We start from the raw sequence: 19,764 nt of genomic DNA on the forward strand, positions 1-19,764 counted from the left end.
AGCGCGTCGGCGGCGTCGCGCACACCTTAAGACATACTGCACACACCACGCATAGAGAGAAGTGTTGCAAAGAGCGAGAGAGATATACATATACACACGTTTTCCCCGCAACGGGAGGTCGTCCGATTGAGGAAGGCCATCGCCGGAATATCATGCCGGCACCACCACCTCCTCCTCGAGCAACCTCCTGACCCGACGACACTCTGCTGCTGTTGTAACCTAAGTTCCTGTTATTGTACGGGACATCTCTCAGCTCACCACGTAATATCTTCCCTGTACTGTTTTTTGCCTTGCGGCGACGGCAGCAGCAGCCACCACCACAGAGACAAATTGTGCCGCCAGGATGTCGCACGATGACGATGTTGGCTTTCTTTACAAGACTATGAGTGAGTCCTAGAATCTTTCATCTATTTACTGCATGCACGGGGTTTTTTTCCATTCCCAAAATCTGCTATTACTCTTCTAAACTGTTTTTCTCACTTGCTGAATATGGGAATTGGGTGGATTTTTTTGAATTTTCAAAGTGTGTGTCGCTCTATAAACGTCTGTGTTAAATCTGGATTTCAAGCTTTGTTTAAACAATCAAGTTGAAATAATTACAGACATTGGAATGTATAGAAAATAATTTTATGTCTTTCTACTTCTCATGGCAAACTACTGTATATTGACTAAATAAATGCAAATTTCTCATTGGCTTAATTTATTTGATTTTAATTCAAATAACTTAGTAGAATGTATTATTATAAACTCTGAAAGTTTGTTGATCTAAGCAATAAATTTTTGTACTAGAGCATAATTAACTTTTCTAAATAACTAAACCACAATAGTATAAAAACTACAAATAATGGTTTATTTTTATATTTAGCACTTTTTTGGCTGAATAGTATAAGATTTATAATACTTATTCAAAATTTAATTTAATTTTGCTATTTAAACTTTGGAGATAATGTAAAAAAATTGGTTATTAATGTAATCAAAATAAAAATTACAATTTGGTTTAAATATTGTTAATTAATTTTCATACAAGACAGAGAAGCAGAAACATTTACATTGTAATATAATTTTTTGCAATACATATCCAAAATTGAATAGTGTTTTCTTATCTTATCTTAATTATATTGAATTTGTAATCACCGATAAAATTTGAGGACACTCAAACATGACAATACAATTTGAAAATTCTTAATCGCACTATACACAAAATAATTTTTTATGAACATCATTCAGTCAGTGTATATAACATATTGTAATTAATTATGGTTTTAATTAATTGCAGTTGAGAGGGATCCAAAGAAGCGAAGAGTAAAACCAGTAGAGTCAGCTCATGCATCTCTTTTGGATTTTGATCTAGGAGAGAGCTCAGATGACAGTGACTTTCGAATAGAAGATCACTGCGAAGAATCTGATGATGACTCAGTGGACTCTAATGGAAATGGAAAAGGTTTGCAATTGAATCACTTTTATTTGAATCACATTTTAAGCCAACGTTTTTGCAGATGACGACAATGACGACGAAGATGACAGCGATAGTGATTCCGACGAGTCGTCGGACGTGGCATTATTTGGCAAGAAAACTAGTAATGACGTTAATGCCGGCGAGGCGAAAACTGGTGATCTTGTTGAGCAGGCTCGTCAGCAGACTGAAAAAGTTGGACCTCTGGAGGACAAACTTGCCAAGATGCTCATCTGCTGTGGCTGTCTCGGCGAACGGAGCGACGATATCAATGAGATTGTCGAGTGCGATGGTTGTGGGGTCACTGTTCATGAGGGTTAGTTGATTTAATGATATAAGTTTTACTTGGTAGGATGAATGGAAGTAATTATAATTTTTGGAAAGACTTTATGGGGAGAGATAAGTTTATCCAGTTCAGAAAATCTTGAAATTGACTTATATTACAATGTTTAATTGATTCTCAACAGATCTTATTAGAAATATTCAGATCAAATATAAATTATCTAAAACTAAATCAAAATCATTTAAATTTTATTAAAGATTACACAATTTAGCGTTAAGTCATTTTATTTAATATGCTAACGAAATGCAAATTTCATTTCGCAGGTTGTTACGGCGTATCAGACGTGGAGAGTTTCTCGAGTAAAGATTCGTTATCGCAGTCAGCACCGTGGTTTTGCGAAGCTTGCAGTGCGGGCGTCGAAGACCCGGATTGCGAGCTCTGCCCAAATCGAGGTGGTATATTCAAGGAGACTGACGTGGGTAAATGGGTTCATCTCGTCTGTGCTCTTTATGTGCCTGGTGTTGCGTTCGGCGAAGTAATTACCAAGATCAATTAAATTCGTAATTGGTAGTAGCGAATCTTCCTCTTTCGATGCTGATGTATATGTGTATATGATTCCAGGTCGATCGATTAACGAGCGTAACGCTATTCGAGATGCAGTACAACAAGTGGGGCGCCAAAGCATGTTGCCTATGCGACGATGTGAGATACGCTAGGACTGGTGTATGTATAGAATGCGATGCTGGAATGTGTCACACATACTTTCACGTTACCTGGTAAGAAAGAAGTCTTATTAACTTTATTTCGATTTCTTTCTTCTAGATCCATGATAAAAATACTGTGAAAATAATTGTTGAAAAGTGATGTTCAAAATGTAGCACGAAAAAATTTTCTCTTCAACTTTTTAATAAAGATATTTGATTTCATAATAAATTAATTGATTGGAAGAGAATCGTCTATATAATGCATTTTAGCACTGCAGTTCATCTTTTTCATATATAAAATGTTTAATTTAAAAGTAGAATTCAGAATTCAAGATCACAAAATAATATGAAAAATAAATAAAAATAAACCGAATGGAGAACTTTAATTTTTCTGTTAATTTCATTAAACAAATTTTTAATTTCAGTGCCCAACGAGAAGGCCTACTTTCCGAAGCACATCACGAAGAAGCCGATCACGCAGATCCTTTTTACGCGCATTGTAAGCTTCACTCTGATAAAGCTCTTGTACGTAAAAGAAAACGTAATTGGCTAGCGTTACAGTTGAGAGCTTCATATAGATCGCAAATGCTCAAGAAACCTGAATACGTAGGGACTGAAGAGTTTCAAAGGATCCAACGAAAACTCGCCAAGCATCGACAAAAGTATCTTGCACATAAAGCTACCAAGCCACCACCTTGGGGTTAGTAGAGTGATATAGAGATTTTATAAGAAAGTAGTTATGGAATACCCTTTTGGTTAATAGTTATGGATGAAGGAATTTTATTTGAATATTTACAATTATCGTATCTTATAAAATCGTAATTCATATTTAATTATCTAAAAGTTATCGATAATTAAAAAAAATATGAGTATTTGTTATAAAAAAAGCAAATGAACAAAAATCTATGTATTATAAATCGTCGTGATGATCTGCTTATATTAGTTATTGCAAGACGATAAATCAACGCTTCAAAAATTAATGAAATGCCTAGAATACAAAATCAAACTCATGATAAAAAATAATAAATACCTAGTTTAAACTCAAATTAAAACTACTCGTCAAATTCTAAAATTCGAATCTACTTTTATCTCTCCAGTGCCAACGCAAAAGATGCCACGCTGTATAACGACCTCAGCCTCGGCAATACGACATCTCACTCGTAAAGCCGAATTAATGGGTATAGACGCAGAAGCATTGGAAAGCCAAGAAGAACAAATAGCTTCGTTAAGGGACATTCGAAAAAAATGGCACATTCCACCAGCGTTCAGTGTCGAATTCATTAGTTATTTCATCGACCGACAAACACGAACTGAATTACTGAAAAATCGACTGCAAGAGTACATACAAGCAAATGCAAAATTACTTGGTGAACAACAAGAATTGGATAAAAAGTATGATGAAGCGATGAGGCTTAATGAGGAACAAGTCAAGGCATATGAGGATTGCCGAGAGAAGGTAGAGTTGTATCATAGGGTATTGAAAGGACTTGGGTATACCAAACATATTCCTGGAATCGAGGAGCTGGTCGCGCCGAAACCTTCTGCAGTTATCGGTAAGAAATATCCGTAATACTTGTTTTTAAAACTTGAAATGATACTCTATAAATAAAAATTTTGTGGTAACATTTATATTGACTTATATTTTATAAATGTATATTTTATAAATTTAATTCTTTTCTTTCACCCCTAGGTCCACCAACACCATCGATCGCAGCTTTGAAAGCAACCTCCACACCAACCCTGACAACTCGATCAGATCTAACTCAAACACCGCCTGTCGAGCAAAACCATGTAGTAACGCCACTGCAAGTGAGACATCAGTGTGGTATATGCAGACGTTCGACTAATCAGCATCTCCTGGCGAAATGCGACACTTGCCATTTACATTACCATCTCTCCTGTCTCACTCCGCCACTCACGCGAATGCCCAAAAAAACTAAACTAATGGGATGGTGAGTAGGATGAATTTTTCAACTATACGAAATGAAAAGCAATAGGAATATATAATAGAACTATGAATTTTTTTATACAGAGTTTTAATAACTTCAGGTATGAATGATCTATACGTGAGATTGTTTTCGATTTTATCTAAATAAATGTCGCGTTCACTGCAAAAATCATAAAACTTCTACAAAAAACTTAAACTTGTAAGATATATCGCCTACTTCAAAATCCATAAGAGCAAATCTTACTCTCCTAAAAGTAAATTTTTCGAAAACTTATTTTCAACATTTAATGACAAATACAAATTAGCTAGGTTTAAGAGAAATTCTTGTTTTAAAATGCAATGATTTTAAAATAAAACACTTTTTATTAGAGCATTTCAAAAACAAATTTCAAGTTGTTTTCCGAATCCACCAAAGACTTCGTTATACTTGCTCATCTTCCATAAAGCTCAACAATGAAATCGATGCTGTGTCCACGTTTGCTTTTAAAATCAACACCAACATAACTCAAACCAGGTCCACCATTGACGATAGCAGCCGTAGCACCATTACTTTTCTTGTTCTGATCGAGCAATTTGACTTGAGTAATTTTACTGTAATTATCACCAATGAACGTTTGTTTATGCTTAACGACTTGCATAATCTTCGATGGTATTTTGATGAATTCACGTTGAAGCAAATGATCGCCGGGTAAACGTGAACCTAAGATCAAGTCGTTTGGTTTTATCGTGGCAGACAATGTCATAGCTACGCTGGCTATAAGAACCAGGAAGAAGAGCATCCGTTGAGATGACATTTTGATGTATTTTCTGGAACCGAATTAGCATAGTTAGTTATGTTACATTTTAGTTTTTGAATTAGTGCTACATCAGCAGACACGCGATTGACATATACTTGTTGTGAGAGTACAATATTAAAATAAACGAACGCAGCTTTCTCAGATAGCATTAAAAACTTGTAAGTCAGTAAGTAAAAATAAGCAAAAAATATTTGTAGAGTCAGAAAAATTAAGCGTGAACATTTTTTTAACACAACAGTCAACGTGAATGAACTGAAGATCGTGCTATCAAGAAATCACGGAAAAAATTCTACGTCACCTAGAATAGTTAAAATAGCTTATAAAAGAAATCGTCTCAATATCTGGCGTGCATCTGTACGTGCGTGAGTGTGTGTAACTTACCTGTTTGCACGTTCGTTGCTGACGACGGACTGACGTTGTGATTGCCGTTAGCCTCATTTTATAACTCACTTTTCACTCACTCTCCCTCTTTGTTATCTCTGTCTACAACGTGGTTCACTCACGGCGATGGAGAAAAATTAATCAACCGTACATTTGATAAGACTTCGTTGATGTCATTATTATTTTTTCTTTGCGAAAAATTCTACGAGTGATGGATTTCCTAAAATTTTGATGTAAATGGACGGGGAGAAAATTTTTTTAATAGTCGTGTTTTTCTTAAATTATTTTATTACTTATAAAAAAAGAAACTGTCAAAATATAATGTTTCTTTAAATTGTTGATCTTTAATCTTTTTAATTCGTATTTATTTAGTTTTAGATCCTTTTATAAATGTATTCTATAATTTGTATTATGACTATAATTACACCATTCATTATCATTTTGATTAAGCAGTATATAAAATAGAAATCGTATTAATTTGCAGGCAATGTTCCGAATGTGACAAAGAATCATCGAACTCGGACGTTGAACGTGTAGACACATCGGCACCAAGAAGATTGAGGCACTGCAAGGAGGAAGCATTGAGTTTTAACGCGGCAACTACTATCATCGAAGAAGCTCTAGTGCACAAACCACCCAAAAATACGAAAAAACGCTTATCCAATGCAAAACCACCTCCAGCTGCCATCCCCGCCGCTATTGCAAATACTCCAGTTACTGTAAATAATACTAGTAGCGAGAATAATATGGCTAATGCTTTTCCTCATACTCCTAAGGTGAGAGAAATTGATCAAAGGGAGAAAAATTCTTGAACGATTTTTTTAATGATCCTTTAGTTGATTAAACTTAAAATGATTGCTCATTACGATCGTTTTAATTATTGAGAAAATTTGTGTAAAAGGCTTATCTTTCGGAAAGATAAAATAAAACCAATCAGACAGGCGTGAACAGTATTTTTTGTTTGTGGACTTCACATCATACAATTTTTTATCTTGTTATTATATTACGTAATATTCATCGTGAAAAGATATTTTATTTATTTACTTTTGTAAAATTTTAACTTCCAATACAAACGTACCAGCTAACAATAGAAAAAAAATCCCTAAAGGATCTTGATTCGCAGGTAACAATAAAACCGATGGGACCACAACCTCAGGAAGCGGCGCAAGTGCCGATGCAAGTGGAGGAGGTCAATTACAATCACCACTTAGTCAACAACTCACTCTTACCAATGAGAGAAGGTACTCCAGAATACAGGATGGCACCACTGGACGGTGGTGTCTTCGAACATACTTCCAGCCGTAGTGGCAAAAAGAGAAGAAGGTTCATCATCACTTTATTCTTTTTATTTATTGGTAAATATTTTTTGTAAATGTTCATTGTATATTTGTGCAGGGAAAAGCACAAACGTTATACTCCGGATCCGATAACCGGAGTAAAACAAAGAAAACGAAAGCACAAAAGAAAGAGTCTCGATATGGAGAATCCACAGAATCATAATCCACATGAAGTTCATCGTCGGATCACGATCAAGGTACAACGAAATTCTTTAGAATAGATTTATTTCTTTGATAATATATTTTAGGATGAGTAGATAGTACTTTTTTCCTTATTGTAAATTACCGTCAATTTTTTCCGCAATTCAAGGTAAACCTTATCAACAAATAAACGCTTTCATTTTGCTTTTAGATAAAACCAATTCCATTACCAGAAGGCGAAGTGGCAACGAACGCGACACCTCAGCTATTCGTGGCATCGTCGACAAGTACAGAAATCACGCCACCGAAACCTAAGCTACAGCCTCTACCACCACCAGCGCCTACGCCTTCAACGTCGTTTCAAGTTGCCTCATTACTTGGCACGCCACCGACGACGAATGCTAATGCAACTAATGCAAATAGATTATCGTCTGGTAGTAGAAAGAACAAGGATGCCGATCTTGTCACGCAGTGCACCATCTGCAATACTCTTGGGACTAATCAAAATTGCGTCATGTATGTTTTTATTTTAATTTTGAACATACTTCTTAATTGAAGAAAGACAAGTTTTACATTTGAGAAAGTTTTTAACTCAAGAAAAAATTATTTAAGTAAACAGCAAATTATAAAGGAACTTTTTTATTGTGATTTAATCAACATACTAATCATTGAAACCTTCGCTTTATAGTAATTTTATCTGAAAAAACATATCCTTAGTTGTTATCGATTATACGGATCAATGATAGAAATATAATAAGAATACTTTTTTTTGATGAGTCATGTTATTGCAGGTGTGATGAATGTAAAAGGTGCTATCACTTTACATGTTTGGATCCTCCGGTGAAAAAATCTCCAAAGAGACGAGGATACTCTTGGCATTGTGCAGACTGCGATCCTACTGTGAGTATATTAATATTTATTTGACAAATGAGTAATTTATTATTTATTAATAAATTTATTTTGGTTTTTGTAGGGCTCGGAACCCGAGAAGTAGCATCAAATGAACTGAATCATACTAAAGCACGCTAAACAAAACTGTAAAATTTTGTACATTTGTCAATGAAGAAAAAATGAAATGTCTATGTATAAGGTACGTAGATACGTAGAGTGAAAATCCGAATGTGAGTGGATGAAAAAAAAAGAAAAAATGTTACGCTCCCAAAATGACTTTCTGTCTCTGTTCGACAGAAGTTTACAATTTATGGCGGCGTTGTAATTATGAATAATGCATTATTTAGTAATGAACTTTTTTTATAAGTATACATGATTTTTCATACACTTTGACAAAAAAAGAAGTGTAAACTCGTGAAATCCAATCATGTCGAAAGAACAAGGAACACGTATGTTTCTTTGTAACTTGCTAGTATTGTATTCGACGATAGATATTTAAAATAAATTGTAAACCTTGCATCCCAATTGTCACAATATTCTAACGATGTTCTCGGTAGACATATTATTTATGATCTTATTTTTCTTGCTTTCTTTTCGACACATTTTATTAGTAAAACTTCGTTGATACAGTTTTCTTTTGACTTGTAAGAAAATGAAATATTTAATTAAATTTAACTTTACAAAAGTTTTACCAATTCCGAGGTGATACTTCGTTAATTGTGACCTGGTTGCAAGGCATTTTTAATTGAGGTATTGAGAAATAATGGAATTACTATCGACAGCGAATTAATTTTTTTACTTCTTTTTATAAACGATTTGCAGTGTAAAATCTGACAGCAATACTGTGATTGATTATTCTTTTTTAGAAAAATTTACCATTGATTTTGTGTTTTTTTTCTTTTTATTTATTTATTTATTTATTTTTATTTTTTTTTGCAAGACTTTTGTCATCAATGCCTCAATTTTAGTCTAATTTATCATTGTGTTTTATGGTAAATTATATATAGGATCATTGAATTGAAGAATTATTATATTCTTGTGCAAAATTATTGGCAACATTTGAATTGGGTTAGTCAAAACGCAAAAAAAAATATTTTATATGTCATTCTTATGAAAATAAATTGTATTTTACGCGAATGAAATAAAACTAATTGATTTCTATCAATATAGATCTTTTTACATTAGTTTAATTTACGTTAACAATTCCTATTTACAAACAAAGGAAAGCGTTCTTATCAACTAAATATGCAGAACTTTTCCTTGCGATTTTGAATAAATCCAGAACTAAAATTAACTGCTGACAGAGGTTTCCTTCCAGGTATAATCACTGTTTTAACAGATATCCAACTATTTCCTTGACAAGAAATATACAGTGCTCTTTTTCTCTTATCAAATATAGCTAATCCTAGAAAAATTGGAAAGTTTCTATAACTGAATTACAGGGAGTAAATAGCACTATATATATATGATTGAAAATTATTCTTTACCTGGAAATTTTTCTTGTGTACAGTGAACACTAGTGGGATCGTCAACACACTTTATATCTAATAGTTTAATTATTTGGTTATCAAGATAAGCTCTCAATGGGTGAATCCCTAGAAGTGCTCTTTGCAAGTTATATACATCTTGAGCTGACATCTCTTTCCAATTGATAAACGAGTTCTTTTGAGTTATTTTTGGTGCTGAAAATAAAAACATAAAAAATAACTTATCAAAATAAATTTACTTTCGATTCAGTACTTACCATAGGTTACTTGTTCCTCAGTTTGTGGTGTGGCAGTGTTTAGTATACTAGGTAAACTGTACATTGATTCAACTAAAACAATAGAGCCTAACTTTCCTAATTTATTGTACAGATCTATGTACGTTTCATCTGGTTTAATTACTACTTCTTTTTTAGCTATCACAGAGCCAATATCAAACCTTCAAAAATCAATACCCGATTAAACCATTGGTCATTGAATAATAAAGATCAAAATATGTTTAAAAAACTTACTTTTTAGGCATTATTTTCATAATGGAAACACCAGTAACAGTATCTCCATTCATCAATGCATGGCAAATTGGAGCAGCACCTCTCCACCTAGGCAACAAACTGCCATGAACATTGATCATCCCCCTGAGAAATTCAATTAATATTAATAAGATACAAAATCAATACAATATATTGCAATTCTTACAATGGAAACAGTTTGATCATTTTTGAAGGTATCAAGTGGCCAAATGAAACCACCACACCAATATCAAACTCATTATCTTTGATTTGAGGTGGCCAACTGTGCACTGCAATATTATTTTCTGTAGCATACGCTATTAAAGAATTCTCCTGTCCTTTATAATTTGTAACAATCTCCAATCGCTGGAGGAGTCTTTTCTGTTTACTGAAAATTAACAATGCATTTTAATACTCATTGTAAATGTTTACTTTCATCGTCCACAATCTTACTATTCATTAAATAAAGCTTGAAGGCTGTACAGGGCAAACTCATCTGTGCCAAAAAACAAAATACTCCATGGTTCATTACAGGAAATACTGTAATTTCTTTCAAATTTATAAGTCCATTTATTGCTGCCTCGCGAGACGATGAAATTTCCACCTGATTTTGTAAATGTGGATAAGCATCTTAAAAATCTGTAGACCAGCATATAATAATTAAATAATAAAGCCAGTTTCTCCCTCAATGCTACTTAACCTAGTAATATATTACGAAAATATTATAACAAATGCGTTTCTCAAACGCAAAAATTTTCACAAATTATTTACACTTGAAAAGAAACTGTCAAAACAAAATCTTGGACATGAACAAAGTCTCTCATGTACCACAGAGTAGTTTTTTTAAAAAGGAAAGTTCTAGCTATTAATCGAGAATTACGCTCGTCTGCGCGGCACTGTCGTCGCCGTAGTGAGAGTTTTACTGCCGGTCTTTCTCGTACTTCGCTTTAGCTTTTTTGACGACATTTTTTAGATACATTTTTGCAGCTTTGTAATCTTCAAATCTTTCGGACTCAGACTGGTCTGATGGCTGCCCTATGTCACGAAGTAATGCTCGTTTCTTGTTGGCAGCTTCCTCACATTCATTATTCCACCAGGGTTTATTTGGTTTTTTATTAGAATTATAAGTATTATCGGCGTTTTCTTTCGACGACATTATTATCTCTTTTTTGAAAAAAAAATAGTGATTTTAATTTACGTAATGGGTTGAATTGTTAGAGAACTGAGAGTCTGCAGGAGTTGCTTTGTTTGGATAATGTTCATTTGTTACTTACTGTTTGATCGTCTATTCGTTTTTGCAATTTCGATACTCGATGAACTGACGACTGAACGGAACCAAGGAATATGCATACATATATATATATATACATATTCGTTGATTAAACACGCGGGCTACCGGCTCGAATCATATCAACACAAAGCGTAAACATCATATCTCATTATATATACCAGTTACAATAAATAATTGAAGTCTTCGAACTTTCGTCCTTTTATTATCTAAATTCAACGTTATTTTTACATTGCAACGTACATTTGGATATTAATGCTTATGTCAAATCCGAGTTTAATCCGCATTTCGGTTGTATCTGTATTTGTTGACATCTATAAATGATTTATTGTTATTTCGACAATTTAGTATAATAAGTTGACTTATTACAATAAGGCAAAATAGATAACAGCCGATCCCGAGTCTTTACTAATGTATAAACTATTTTTCTTTGATTACCGTAAAATGTAAATATTTACACTGTCGTATGTTCACGAAAACGCGGTAATCAATTAAGTACGCGTCGTCGCACTTTGCTCGTTAGTTCGATGATTTAGCAAGTGATTGTTTTAAAAGTAATGTTAACGTGCTTTTCAGCAGTGATAAGCTTGTCGTATAGATTAGGATTGTGACGATGATAGTTCTTAAATGCCACGTCTCTCAGTCTGTTACACTCTTCGTTCCATCAGACCGCTGATGGATTTTCTAAAAGGTACGTTTCATTTTATAGTCCTTATCTTCACTTTTCTAAGTAAATAAGATTTTTTCATTACTAAAGGTACTTGTCGAATGAAATGTCATGTTTGCGATGTTTAGTGGGTACTAGAATGACGGGATAACGTGCGTTTCGTCAGGTGAAAATCTGTACTTACTATCAATGACGCGATGGTGTCGCGCAAACAACTGCACTTGCAATATTACGCAAGTAAAAAATCTAATATATATGAGGATCTGTTGGTAAAAATCAATTTTCTATTTAACTTGAATGTTCAGTTCAGTGGATGAATTATTTTTTTTATGACTCGCACGAATTCAAACTAATAAAATCAAATAGACTCGAGTGTATTCAGTTTTATATCTCTGAAAAAGAAAAAATGATTGAAAAAATCTAAATAAAAAAACATAAATCCAAAAACAGCGGTTATACGTGCAATAGTCATTCTTTTATTGGTAAAAAATATAATTATTACACTTGCAATCGCATTAATAATGCTATTGTTCGACATGATATATCGACTGCATGATAATACGCATGTAATACTACAATGGCTATCATCTACGATTACGTTTGTGAAAGTTTCCAAATAATAACGCTTTCATCAAACTTTTGTATTATTTTTTATCATCCATTCCGTTGTTGATTATTATATAGGATGCCTTCCGTTATCGACACATTTTTCTTTGTCAATCACATTTAAACATTGCTTCTAAGATTTACTTTGTTGCTATAACGGTATGGTATTTTCTTATATCGGTAGAAAATCAATGGTCTCTTTTACGTATATAATCGTTTTAAAAAAGGTCTCTTATTGCAGAGATTCATGATATCATAATTAATTCCTATGCGTATAATAACAATACGTCATCCTTCGAACACGTCACAGTACTTTTTATTCTTGGCTATAGGAAGATCGATAGTTAAGTGTTAATCGTTATATATAGTTAAAATTCAATATGCATGTGTAAAAAAAGTCTATAAATTAGATATACAATTAAAGTGAGAATTTCTCAACATCGTTAACAATGGGTTGATATTATTTACGAAATAACTTATGGACGTCGACGTACAAGGAATAAATTACATCTACGCTCTTACGACCTATCAAAATATTCTCGCTCTTAACTGCGGACAAACAATTGGCTGACATTGTATTGCTAAAAAAATCGATCTGATATTACATTTAATGATGTGCAAACTATTTTTACTATAATATCATTGCCGTACAATGGTTTTGTTTTACTTATGACTGCCTATTTACAACGCGCCGCAGTTATCACAATCAAGGTATAATATCAATTCGTTTCTTTTCCAGCTTTTGTGCTTGCAAGCTTCTCTTTTTATCCACTATCGTACATTTAAATTGTTTATGTCGTAGATTCACAAGCTTTTACTCGCGTTGCAGGTAATACTCGTAGTTAAATGCATTGAACACATCGTCTTTGAGAGAGAGAGAGAGAGAGAAAGAGGGCGAGAGTGACCGAAAGAAACGGTTGTCGCAGCGTCTGCATTATAATATTTACATAGTATATTCTTCCTTCTTTCCTCGATAAAGCATTGCTTTTTTTTGTTCGCTTGTTTGCTGACTTTCAATTGCTAGAATTACCGTCTATCACATGATTTTGCAAGGCCTGCTTATTATTTTTTTTTTACCGCTTGAAATATATGTACAGAGAGCGATTTAATGCGAAACGCATTTTACTTTTGTTTGTTTTTTTCCCTCGCGAGCATTGATTACGCTACGCTTTCTCTCGTTCGTTTGAATAATAATCGATCGATTTTCTTATGTACAGCGCATCACTGAAAATCATACGGAAGAAGGTACTTAGATATCACTGCAAACGATATACTCGAAGAAAAAAAAAAAAAAGAGACATAGCGAATCGGAACTGATTGTCTGCAAGAAGCTTTGCAATATTGTTCGGCAACGAGGCATTAAGAACGTTAACCATCACAAGTGCCACGCATCGGTCAGACTATCGTTGCCAGTATAATTTACAGTCATAGCTGCGCGTGCATTACGAATAGGTATGGCTATCGGCAGTCGACGATCGACGAGCACGCGAGCCTCAACAGAAGGCCTCGGCCGATCCGGAGGCAGCGTCTCAGTAGGACACGTGAATGTCTCTGGAGTCGAGCCGCTTGTTGAAGAGCCGGCAGACGCAGACGAGGCAGCAGAGCGCCAGCAGCAGGGCGAGCGCGGCGCCGAGAGCGGCGCCGGCCCAGCCGGTCGCGCCCCTGAAGAGCTCGCCGAGCGACTTGCCGGGCAGCGAGTCGTCCGTCGGCTGGGGCAGGTACTTGGCGCAGGTCTCCGGCGACTCGTCGTCGAGCGGCAGCCGGCCGGTGGCGTTGTCGAAGGAGAGCGGCGCCTGGCGCGGACAGTTGACGTGGCCGTTGCAGAGCAGCCGCTCGGGGATGCAGCCGGCGCCTCCGGGGCACTGGAAGGCGCAGTCCTGCAGCCGCTGCGCGTTGAGGTTGCCGGCCGAGTCGCGCGGCAGGTGGTAGAGCTCCGTCCAGGCGATCTTGAACTCGGCGCGCGCCAGCGCCATCGAGCCGACGAACTGGATGCGCAGGCCGGGCTGGCGCTCGCCGGGCTCGACCGGGGCGATCTGCGCGACGCTCAGCACCGGCATCTCGCGCGCGTAGCTGACGTTCTCGCCGCAGATGGCCAGGTACGGGTCGAGCGGGCTGCCCGGCAGGTAGATCTCCAGCTTGCCGTCCTCGCAGGAGCGCGAGGCGAACTTGGTCTTGACGAAGTGCAGCCAGAGGTCGCGCTCCGGGTTGGCCCGCAGCTCCCAGATGCACTTGACGCTGCGCGTCGGCGCCGCGTAGTTGAGCGCCTCGTAGTGCGGGAACTCGAGCTCGCCGTCCGTCTGCGGCTCGAGGACGGCGGGCCCGCAGAGGGGGCTGTGCACGAACTCGTACTCGGCCTCGAAGAGCGCGCCCGGCTGCTTGAAGTAGCTCGTGGCCGCGTGCGCGCCGTCCACGAGGAAGCGCAGCTCGAGGCGCTCGCCGCGCGACAGCAGCCGCAGCGCGGGCTCGCCGCGGCCGAGCCGGCAGCGGCAGAAGCCGCGCTCGGCGTTCGGGGCGCGGGCCTTCTCGGCCAGCGGCTCGTGCACGATCACCCGGTCGGCGCGGCTGTCCCAGCAGTTGCCGCACGAGGCGTACGGGTGCTCCTTGAAGCTGACCGCCTCGAGCCGCAGGATCACCCGGGCGTAGAGCCGCGGGTCCGTGAGGAAGGTGTAGGTGCAGGCGAGGTCCGCGGGCGGGTCGCCGGGCCTCTTGTACAGCAGCGTGTTCAGCGGCGAGCGCAGCCGGCCCGCCTGGCTCTTCCACGAGGCGAAGGTCTCGTCGCACTCGGTGCCCGCCACGGGCTCGCCGAAGGTCGTCGCGTTGAAGAAGTCGTAGTGCGCCCAGTAGTACAGCGAGCTGCCCGAGTAGCTGCCCGTCTTGCTCTCGAACCGCACGAACAGCGCGCTCGAGCTCGACACGAAGTCGTGCTTCTCCATCGGCTTGCTGAACGTGTCGCAGAACGTCTTGATGATGCGGCTGTCGTCCGCCCAGTCGGCGTCGTACAGCGTCAGGCTCTCGGCGCAGTCGCCCTCGTAGGCCTGGATCGGCGACTCCACGCGGTTCACGCGGAAGCTCGGGAAGTAGAGCCGCGCGACCTCGCCCCGGCGGCCCTTCAGCAGGTAGGTGCAGCTCGTGTGCGCCGGGTACCAGTGCGCCACCGACAGGAAGATGCCCTCGTCCTTGGAGGCCAGCGCCTCGCTGCTCAGGATCCAGTCGCAGCTGCCGTTCTTCGCGCTGGCCGTGTCCACGTGGCCCGGCCAGTTGCCCACGTTGAAGTGGAAGCCCGTGTTGAGCAGCGGCCCGGCCGGCGACGAGACGAACTCCACGAACAGGTCGCGCCCCGTGCCGATGATGCTGTACGGGAACTTGCCCATTCCTGCAAGCAGCGGGCGCTGCACAAGGGACTGGGACGGACGGGGACTGCGAGGGGGCCGCTCACTCACCGCAGAACGTGCCGATGACCGGCGCGCTCTCGTTCAGCCCGTCGTAGATCCGCAGGTAGTCGTAGGGGCAGTGCTCGGCGCCCGAGCTGATCGGCCTCATCGGGCAGGTCATGATGTTCTCGCAGCGCTGCCCGTCGATGTTGAACTCCTCGTTCTCGATGTACAGCTTGATGAACGGCTGCCGGGTGTTCAGCCGGTACTTGCAGTGCAGCGCTCGCGGATAGATGCCCGGGTAGGCCGGACTCTGGACGTAGCACGTCTGCAGCCGGCAGTCCTTGAAGCTGCGCTCGCAGTAGGTGCCGGACACTATCTCGCCACGGCGATTGGGGTAGAGCTCGGGGTGCTGCCCGTATCGCAGGTACACCTCGAACTGCTGCTCGGCGCGAGAGTCGAAGCTGAAGTACGTCTGGTCGGTGAAGTTGTCCGTGTGGAAGAGCACGCGGACGAAGGACGTCTCCGAGATGAACGTCTGCGGCTGCTCGGACTCGCCGCAGAACACGCCGAGTTCCTTGCGATTGCTCACCTCCGTCTTCGTGTTGCCGTCCGCTATCTGTTGGTCGCCACGGTTAGTTCTCCTCGCACCCTTTCGACCGTCCAACCGTCCATGCCCGATTCGTGCGATTCTATTTTTGGCCTCCGTGCAATTATTCAGGAGGCGGGATTTTACGAGCCGAGTCAGCCCGACAGAAGCTCCAATTACATATTCACGCGTTATATTTTCAAATACTTCGGTGCAAAGCCACACGACAATGCTCTATCAATTAGTAATGCCGCCTGTAAAACTGACAGTCCAAAAACCAATCGCCTGCATATTATATTACGCCTGCCTGGATGCTGCTAAAAAAATGTATTAATCTCGTGAATTTTTTAACAGCTATTTACTGAATCCGATGGCTTGCTGCCCACCAAAGCTATCGAAAACCTTTCGCAACGATATTTTCGAAAATTTATATTTTTTATTTAATAAAACAATTGTTCGACTTTGTCGACACAGTAATCCGCTTCGTGAGATTCTCGGGCATTTCTCTTTCATTCTTTAAGACAGTCCTCGTGAATCGGAAATCAATGAATTTGACTGAAATTCGGGCTCTAAGAGGGTGCAGAATAGAACTGCCGGACCGACTCCTTATGAATTCATCGTGAATCTTTACGATAATATTTGTGACTAAAAATATTAGCTTTCGGACGTTTTTTCAATGAAAATGTAAGAATCGATATCCTCAAAAATTGAATCGAGTTGAGTGTTTCGTTAAGCACGTACAAATCTATCGGTACGACTGGCAGTCCGATGCCTACAAAAAATGATTTGCCTCCTCACCTGCAAATAACCACCGAGACAAGTAGTGGCGTTGACGAGAGTGCCCACCTTGAATTTCTTGAACCTAACGCGTAAAATCCAGTCCCTAGGGGTGCCGCGAAAGGCACGAAAGCGGTACCAGCATGTCAGCGGTTTTCCCCAATTGTCGGCCTGCACCGATGGATTCGACACGTCCTCGTAGATCTCCACGGTTTTGTTGCATCTCTCGCGTTCGGCTTCAAAAACACACACACAGACGCGCCAAGGCATAAGTGGATTCATAATCACCGTGGCCTCCCTCGCGCGCGCCCTTCGCACTGGCTAATTCAGTGCTAAGGGCTCTTCGCGCTTAACGGCTATTATTGGATATTCATATATGGAGTCAAGTTTTTTTTTTTTATCTTACGCCGGCCCTCGACCGGTCTGCAGCTGTGCACAAACTCGAGACAATCGCGTTTCCATTTGGCCTCAAAATCAGTCGAACATTCGGAAAATAACAATTTTATCAACGATAACTTGAAAACGACGAGCTCTTACTTTTTGTCATGACGTGTTCTCGGTATGCGCCAAGTTGCCATAAAGCTTTGAAAGTTTGGAACGAGAGGCAACCTTAATTCAATTACCAGCGGCAACGCTAAATAATTGTTTTCCATTCAATAAAATGAACGCTCATTCGCGGTCGCGAGCTCCAAATAAACGGGAAAATCGACTAGATTCAATCTTCGGTCGAGGGAAAATTTAACGCTCTCTTCCTCTTCAAAGAAATAAAAAATACCAATGAGCGTATCACACTCTCAACGATGTGATTGATAGTCGACCCCCTCTCAAATTAACGCTCTCTCATGGTGCGATCATGAGAGAATGACAATAGAATAATATTCTCTATCCCGTTTGACCGGAGAGAGGTGCCTTGTTTGCCGTCACAATATCCAATAAAAATGAAGTAGGGAAACATTTTTTCTCGCGCGTGATAATGTCTTTTGAAACACTGGTAACGTGCATTTTATATGAGGAACATGCGCGCGTGTGTGTGTGTGTATACATATGTATATGTATATATGTATATATATATACACGACGAGATAATGCTTGACTTACATTTACGGAGGGCGGCAGGGCTGGGAGTGGCGATAACCAAGCCGGCTGACACTAACACTAACAGCAGCGCTAATCTTGACTGGATCATCATCTTCGAAACCCTTTTTTAGTGCTCTCGTGGCTTCGTTTGTTTCCTGCGAAAGCGAAGAGAATCATGTTTTGCCGCAATGCGAAGGCAACGTAAAGGAAAGAAAAATCGTGTCAAGTGTCGAAATAAAAAGAGATTCGTTTATCCTATCCTTGCTTTCCATTTATTTTGGCTGGCAAAACGCGTATCCGCCAAGAAAATCAAATCAAATCACGTCCCTTTGTTTCCCTTGAAAGGAAAAAAGAAAAATTCAAAAAGCAGCAGAAAGAAGAAAGCTACGAACCTCTCAAAAGAACGGTCCATATCCTGATCGTCTATGTGGTATAGATGTAACATGAGGGTGGTCTAGCGAGCACAGACTTGACTGGGGAACTGCACGAGAGCTGGCGAAAAGCTCTCTCGGCAGGGAGAGGAGGAGAAAGCTCTACGGGTCGAAGCGCTATAACACATTTCAAACGGCGCAAGCGCGTTACGATTTCCGTTCTGTCCCGCTCCATAAGCACGTTTTTTCTCTCTCTTTCTTAATGAGGATGTCGGCGCTTTCTTTCAATCACATGCGAATTTAATATTGCGGAATGAATCCCGTGTACGAGCGGACGTTTTTTTAAATCGAAAGTCGAGATACTTACATTGCAATGATTTGAGAAATTGATTAGCGCGAGTAACAAAAATTCAATTTCAAATTCGTTACTCATGATTGAAAAAAAAGAGGAGCTACGATTCGCGTCGGTGAAATAAAATGCTCCACGCTTTTCTTTTTCATCAACTTCGTTTGCCTGAATTCGATTCCAAAAAAAATATAATTGCATTTTGTACAAGCATCAAAGATTTTCTCCCCGTTACGTACGTGACGAAATAACAGCGGAGGAAAAATTAAAAAAGTTTGTCTTTTTTCTCTTGGAAAGAAACTTTTTAAGACTACTTTTACCTACACCAAGTTGTTTTTTAAAGGTTCTTAAAGACTCGGCGAAAAAATAGCATTCACACGATTACAAAAAGAAGTTAACGATAAAAAAATGAGCATCGAGTTATAACCGGGCACTAATGACGGTATCTCCCTAATGAAAAGAGGCGAGAACGAAAGTTTTGTTGCGTTCCGTTCGTTATACTTTTTTCAACTCGTTCGTGGGATTAACTTTGTTTGGAAAGCTCGGCGCGCGCGAATTGGAAAATGACAGAGATGAAAAATTATCTTTTATCTCTCAATGGCGAGAATTTTTTTTCTACAGCGATGCATTGTCCAAAAGTCGCCGCGAAACTTTTATTCCGCTAATTGGCCATAGTGCTCTCGTATTATCCGAGAGAACATTCAATCGTCGACTTCTCTTCGATAATGGGATTAATCGCGCCAT

At 39.5% G+C, this 19,764-nt stretch overlaps 4 protein-coding genes across 8 annotated transcripts; 1 reads left to right on the forward strand and 3 right to left on the reverse strand.

Moving 5' to 3' along the window:
* The first annotated feature begins 18 nt into the window (after window positions 1–18).
* On the forward strand, window positions 19–9,030 carry LOC131667123 (PHD finger protein 14). 2 transcript variants are annotated; one of them, XM_058940337.1, is made up of 14 exons: window positions 19–386; window positions 1,277–1,441; window positions 1,482–1,769; window positions 2,060–2,271; window positions 2,358–2,512; window positions 2,866–3,140; window positions 3,538–3,993; window positions 4,131–4,392; window positions 6,051–6,342; window positions 6,690–6,889; window positions 6,962–7,100; window positions 7,256–7,560; window positions 7,836–7,944; window positions 8,018–9,030. In XM_058940337.1, exons 1-14 carry the CDS (start codon window positions 344–346, stop codon window positions 8,036–8,038), a joined length of 2,922 nt encoding a protein of 973 aa, XP_058796320.1. In that variant the 5' UTR covers window positions 19–343; the 3' UTR covers window positions 8,039–9,030. The 2 variants fall into 2 exon arrangements, with proteins under 2 accessions (XP_058796320.1, XP_058796321.1); XM_058940338.1 differs by having other exon boundaries at window positions 21–386; window positions 1,497–1,769; window positions 8,018–9,027.
* On the reverse strand, window positions 4,522–5,595 carry LOC131667129 (probable salivary secreted peptide). The gene is made up of 2 exons (XM_058940349.1): window positions 5,567–5,595; window positions 4,522–5,195 (listed from the first exon to the last, which is right to left on the reverse strand). The coding sequence occupies exon 2, from the start codon at window positions 5,180–5,182 to the stop codon at window positions 4,820–4,822; it is 363 nt and encodes a 120-aa protein (XP_058796332.1). The 5' UTR covers window positions 5,183–5,195; window positions 5,567–5,595; the 3' UTR covers window positions 4,522–4,819.
* A 1-nt stretch (window position 9,031) lies between the features above and the next one.
* LOC131667128 (methionyl-tRNA formyltransferase, mitochondrial) lies at window positions 9,032–11,434 on the reverse strand. Of its 4 annotated transcripts, XM_058940345.1 has the most exons (8): window positions 11,203–11,434; window positions 10,870–11,092; window positions 10,382–10,567; window positions 10,116–10,316; window positions 9,932–10,054; window positions 9,680–9,858; window positions 9,423–9,617; window positions 9,032–9,340 (listed from the first exon to the last, which is right to left on the reverse strand). In XM_058940345.1, the coding sequence occupies exons 1-8, from the start codon at window positions 11,276–11,278 to the stop codon at window positions 9,171–9,173; spliced, it is 1,353 nt and encodes a 450-aa protein (XP_058796328.1). In that variant the 5' UTR covers window positions 11,279–11,434; the 3' UTR covers window positions 9,032–9,170. The 4 variants fall into 4 exon arrangements, with proteins under 4 accessions (XP_058796328.1, XP_058796331.1, XP_058796329.1 ...); XM_058940348.1 differs by lacking the exon at window positions 10,870–11,092 and having other exon boundaries at window positions 10,382–10,532; window positions 11,203–11,432; XM_058940346.1 differs by lacking the exon at window positions 11,203–11,434 and having other exon boundaries at window positions 10,809–11,043.
* An 895-nt stretch (window positions 11,435–12,329) lies between these two features.
* LOC131667124 (cubilin) lies at window positions 12,330–18,782 on the reverse strand. Its single transcript, XM_058940340.1, has 5 exons — window positions 18,696–18,782; window positions 18,325–18,458; window positions 17,248–17,462; window positions 15,930–16,479; window positions 12,330–15,862 (listed from the first exon to the last, which is right to left on the reverse strand). The coding sequence occupies exons 2-5, from the start codon at window positions 18,413–18,415 to the stop codon at window positions 14,019–14,021; spliced, it is 2,700 nt and encodes an 899-aa protein (XP_058796323.1). The 5' UTR covers window positions 18,416–18,458; window positions 18,696–18,782; the 3' UTR covers window positions 12,330–14,018.
* Window positions 18,783–19,764: the final 982 nt, after the last annotated feature.

This window comes from Phymastichus coffea, unplaced genomic scaffold (assembly GCF_024137745.1).
Source record: "Phymastichus coffea isolate CEN01 unplaced genomic scaffold, Cenicafe_Pcof_1.1 PCOF00063, whole genome shotgun sequence".
In the NCBI taxonomy this organism is placed as follows: Eukaryota; Metazoa; Arthropoda; class Insecta; order Hymenoptera; family Eulophidae; genus Phymastichus; species Phymastichus coffea.

What these genes read in the sequence shown, in the direction of transcription:
- LOC131667123 (XM_058940337.1), top strand. Translation starts at nt 344, where the DNA reads ATGTCGCACGATGACGATGTTGGCTTTCTTTACAAGACTATGA. An exon ending in CTTTCTTTACAAGACTATGA is followed by an intron (nt 387 to 1,276) that starts GTGAGTCCTAGA and finishes AATTAATTGCAG; the next exon opens with TTGAGAGGGATCCAAAGAAG. An exon ending in TGGGGTCACTGTTCATGAGG is followed by an intron (nt 1,770 to 2,059) that starts GTTAGTTGATTT and finishes TTCATTTCGCAG; the next exon opens with GTTGTTACGGCGTATCAGAC.
- LOC131667129 (XM_058940349.1), bottom strand. Translation starts at nt 5,182, where the DNA reads ATGTCATCTCAACGGATGCTCTTCTTCCTGGTTCTTATAGCCAGCGTA.
- LOC131667128 (XM_058940345.1), bottom strand. Translation starts at nt 11,278, where the DNA reads ATGCATATTCCTTGGTTCCGTTCAGTCGTCAGTTCATCGAGTATCGAA. An exon ending in AACGAATAGACGATCAAACA is followed by an intron (nt 11,093 to 11,202) that starts GTAAGTAACAAA and finishes TTTTCAAAAAAG; the next exon opens with AGATAATAATGTCGTCGAAA. An exon ending in ATGAAAATAATGCCTAAAAA is followed by an intron (nt 9,859 to 9,931) that starts GTAAGTTTTTTA and finishes TGATTTTTGAAG; the next exon opens with GTTTGATATTGGCTCTGTGA.
- LOC131667124 (XM_058940340.1), bottom strand. Translation starts at nt 18,415, where the DNA reads ATGATGATCCAGTCAAGATTAGCGCTGCTGTTAGTGTTAGTGTCAGCC. An exon ending in CCCTGCCGCCCTCCGTAAAT is followed by an intron (nt 17,463 to 18,324) that starts GTAAGTCAAGCA and finishes GTGTTTTTGAAG; the next exon opens with CCGAACGCGAGAGATGCAAC. An exon ending in GGTCATCGGCACGTTCTGCG is followed by an intron (nt 15,863 to 15,929) that starts GTGAGTGAGCGG and finishes CGCTGCTTGCAG; the next exon opens with GAATGGGCAAGTTCCCGTAC.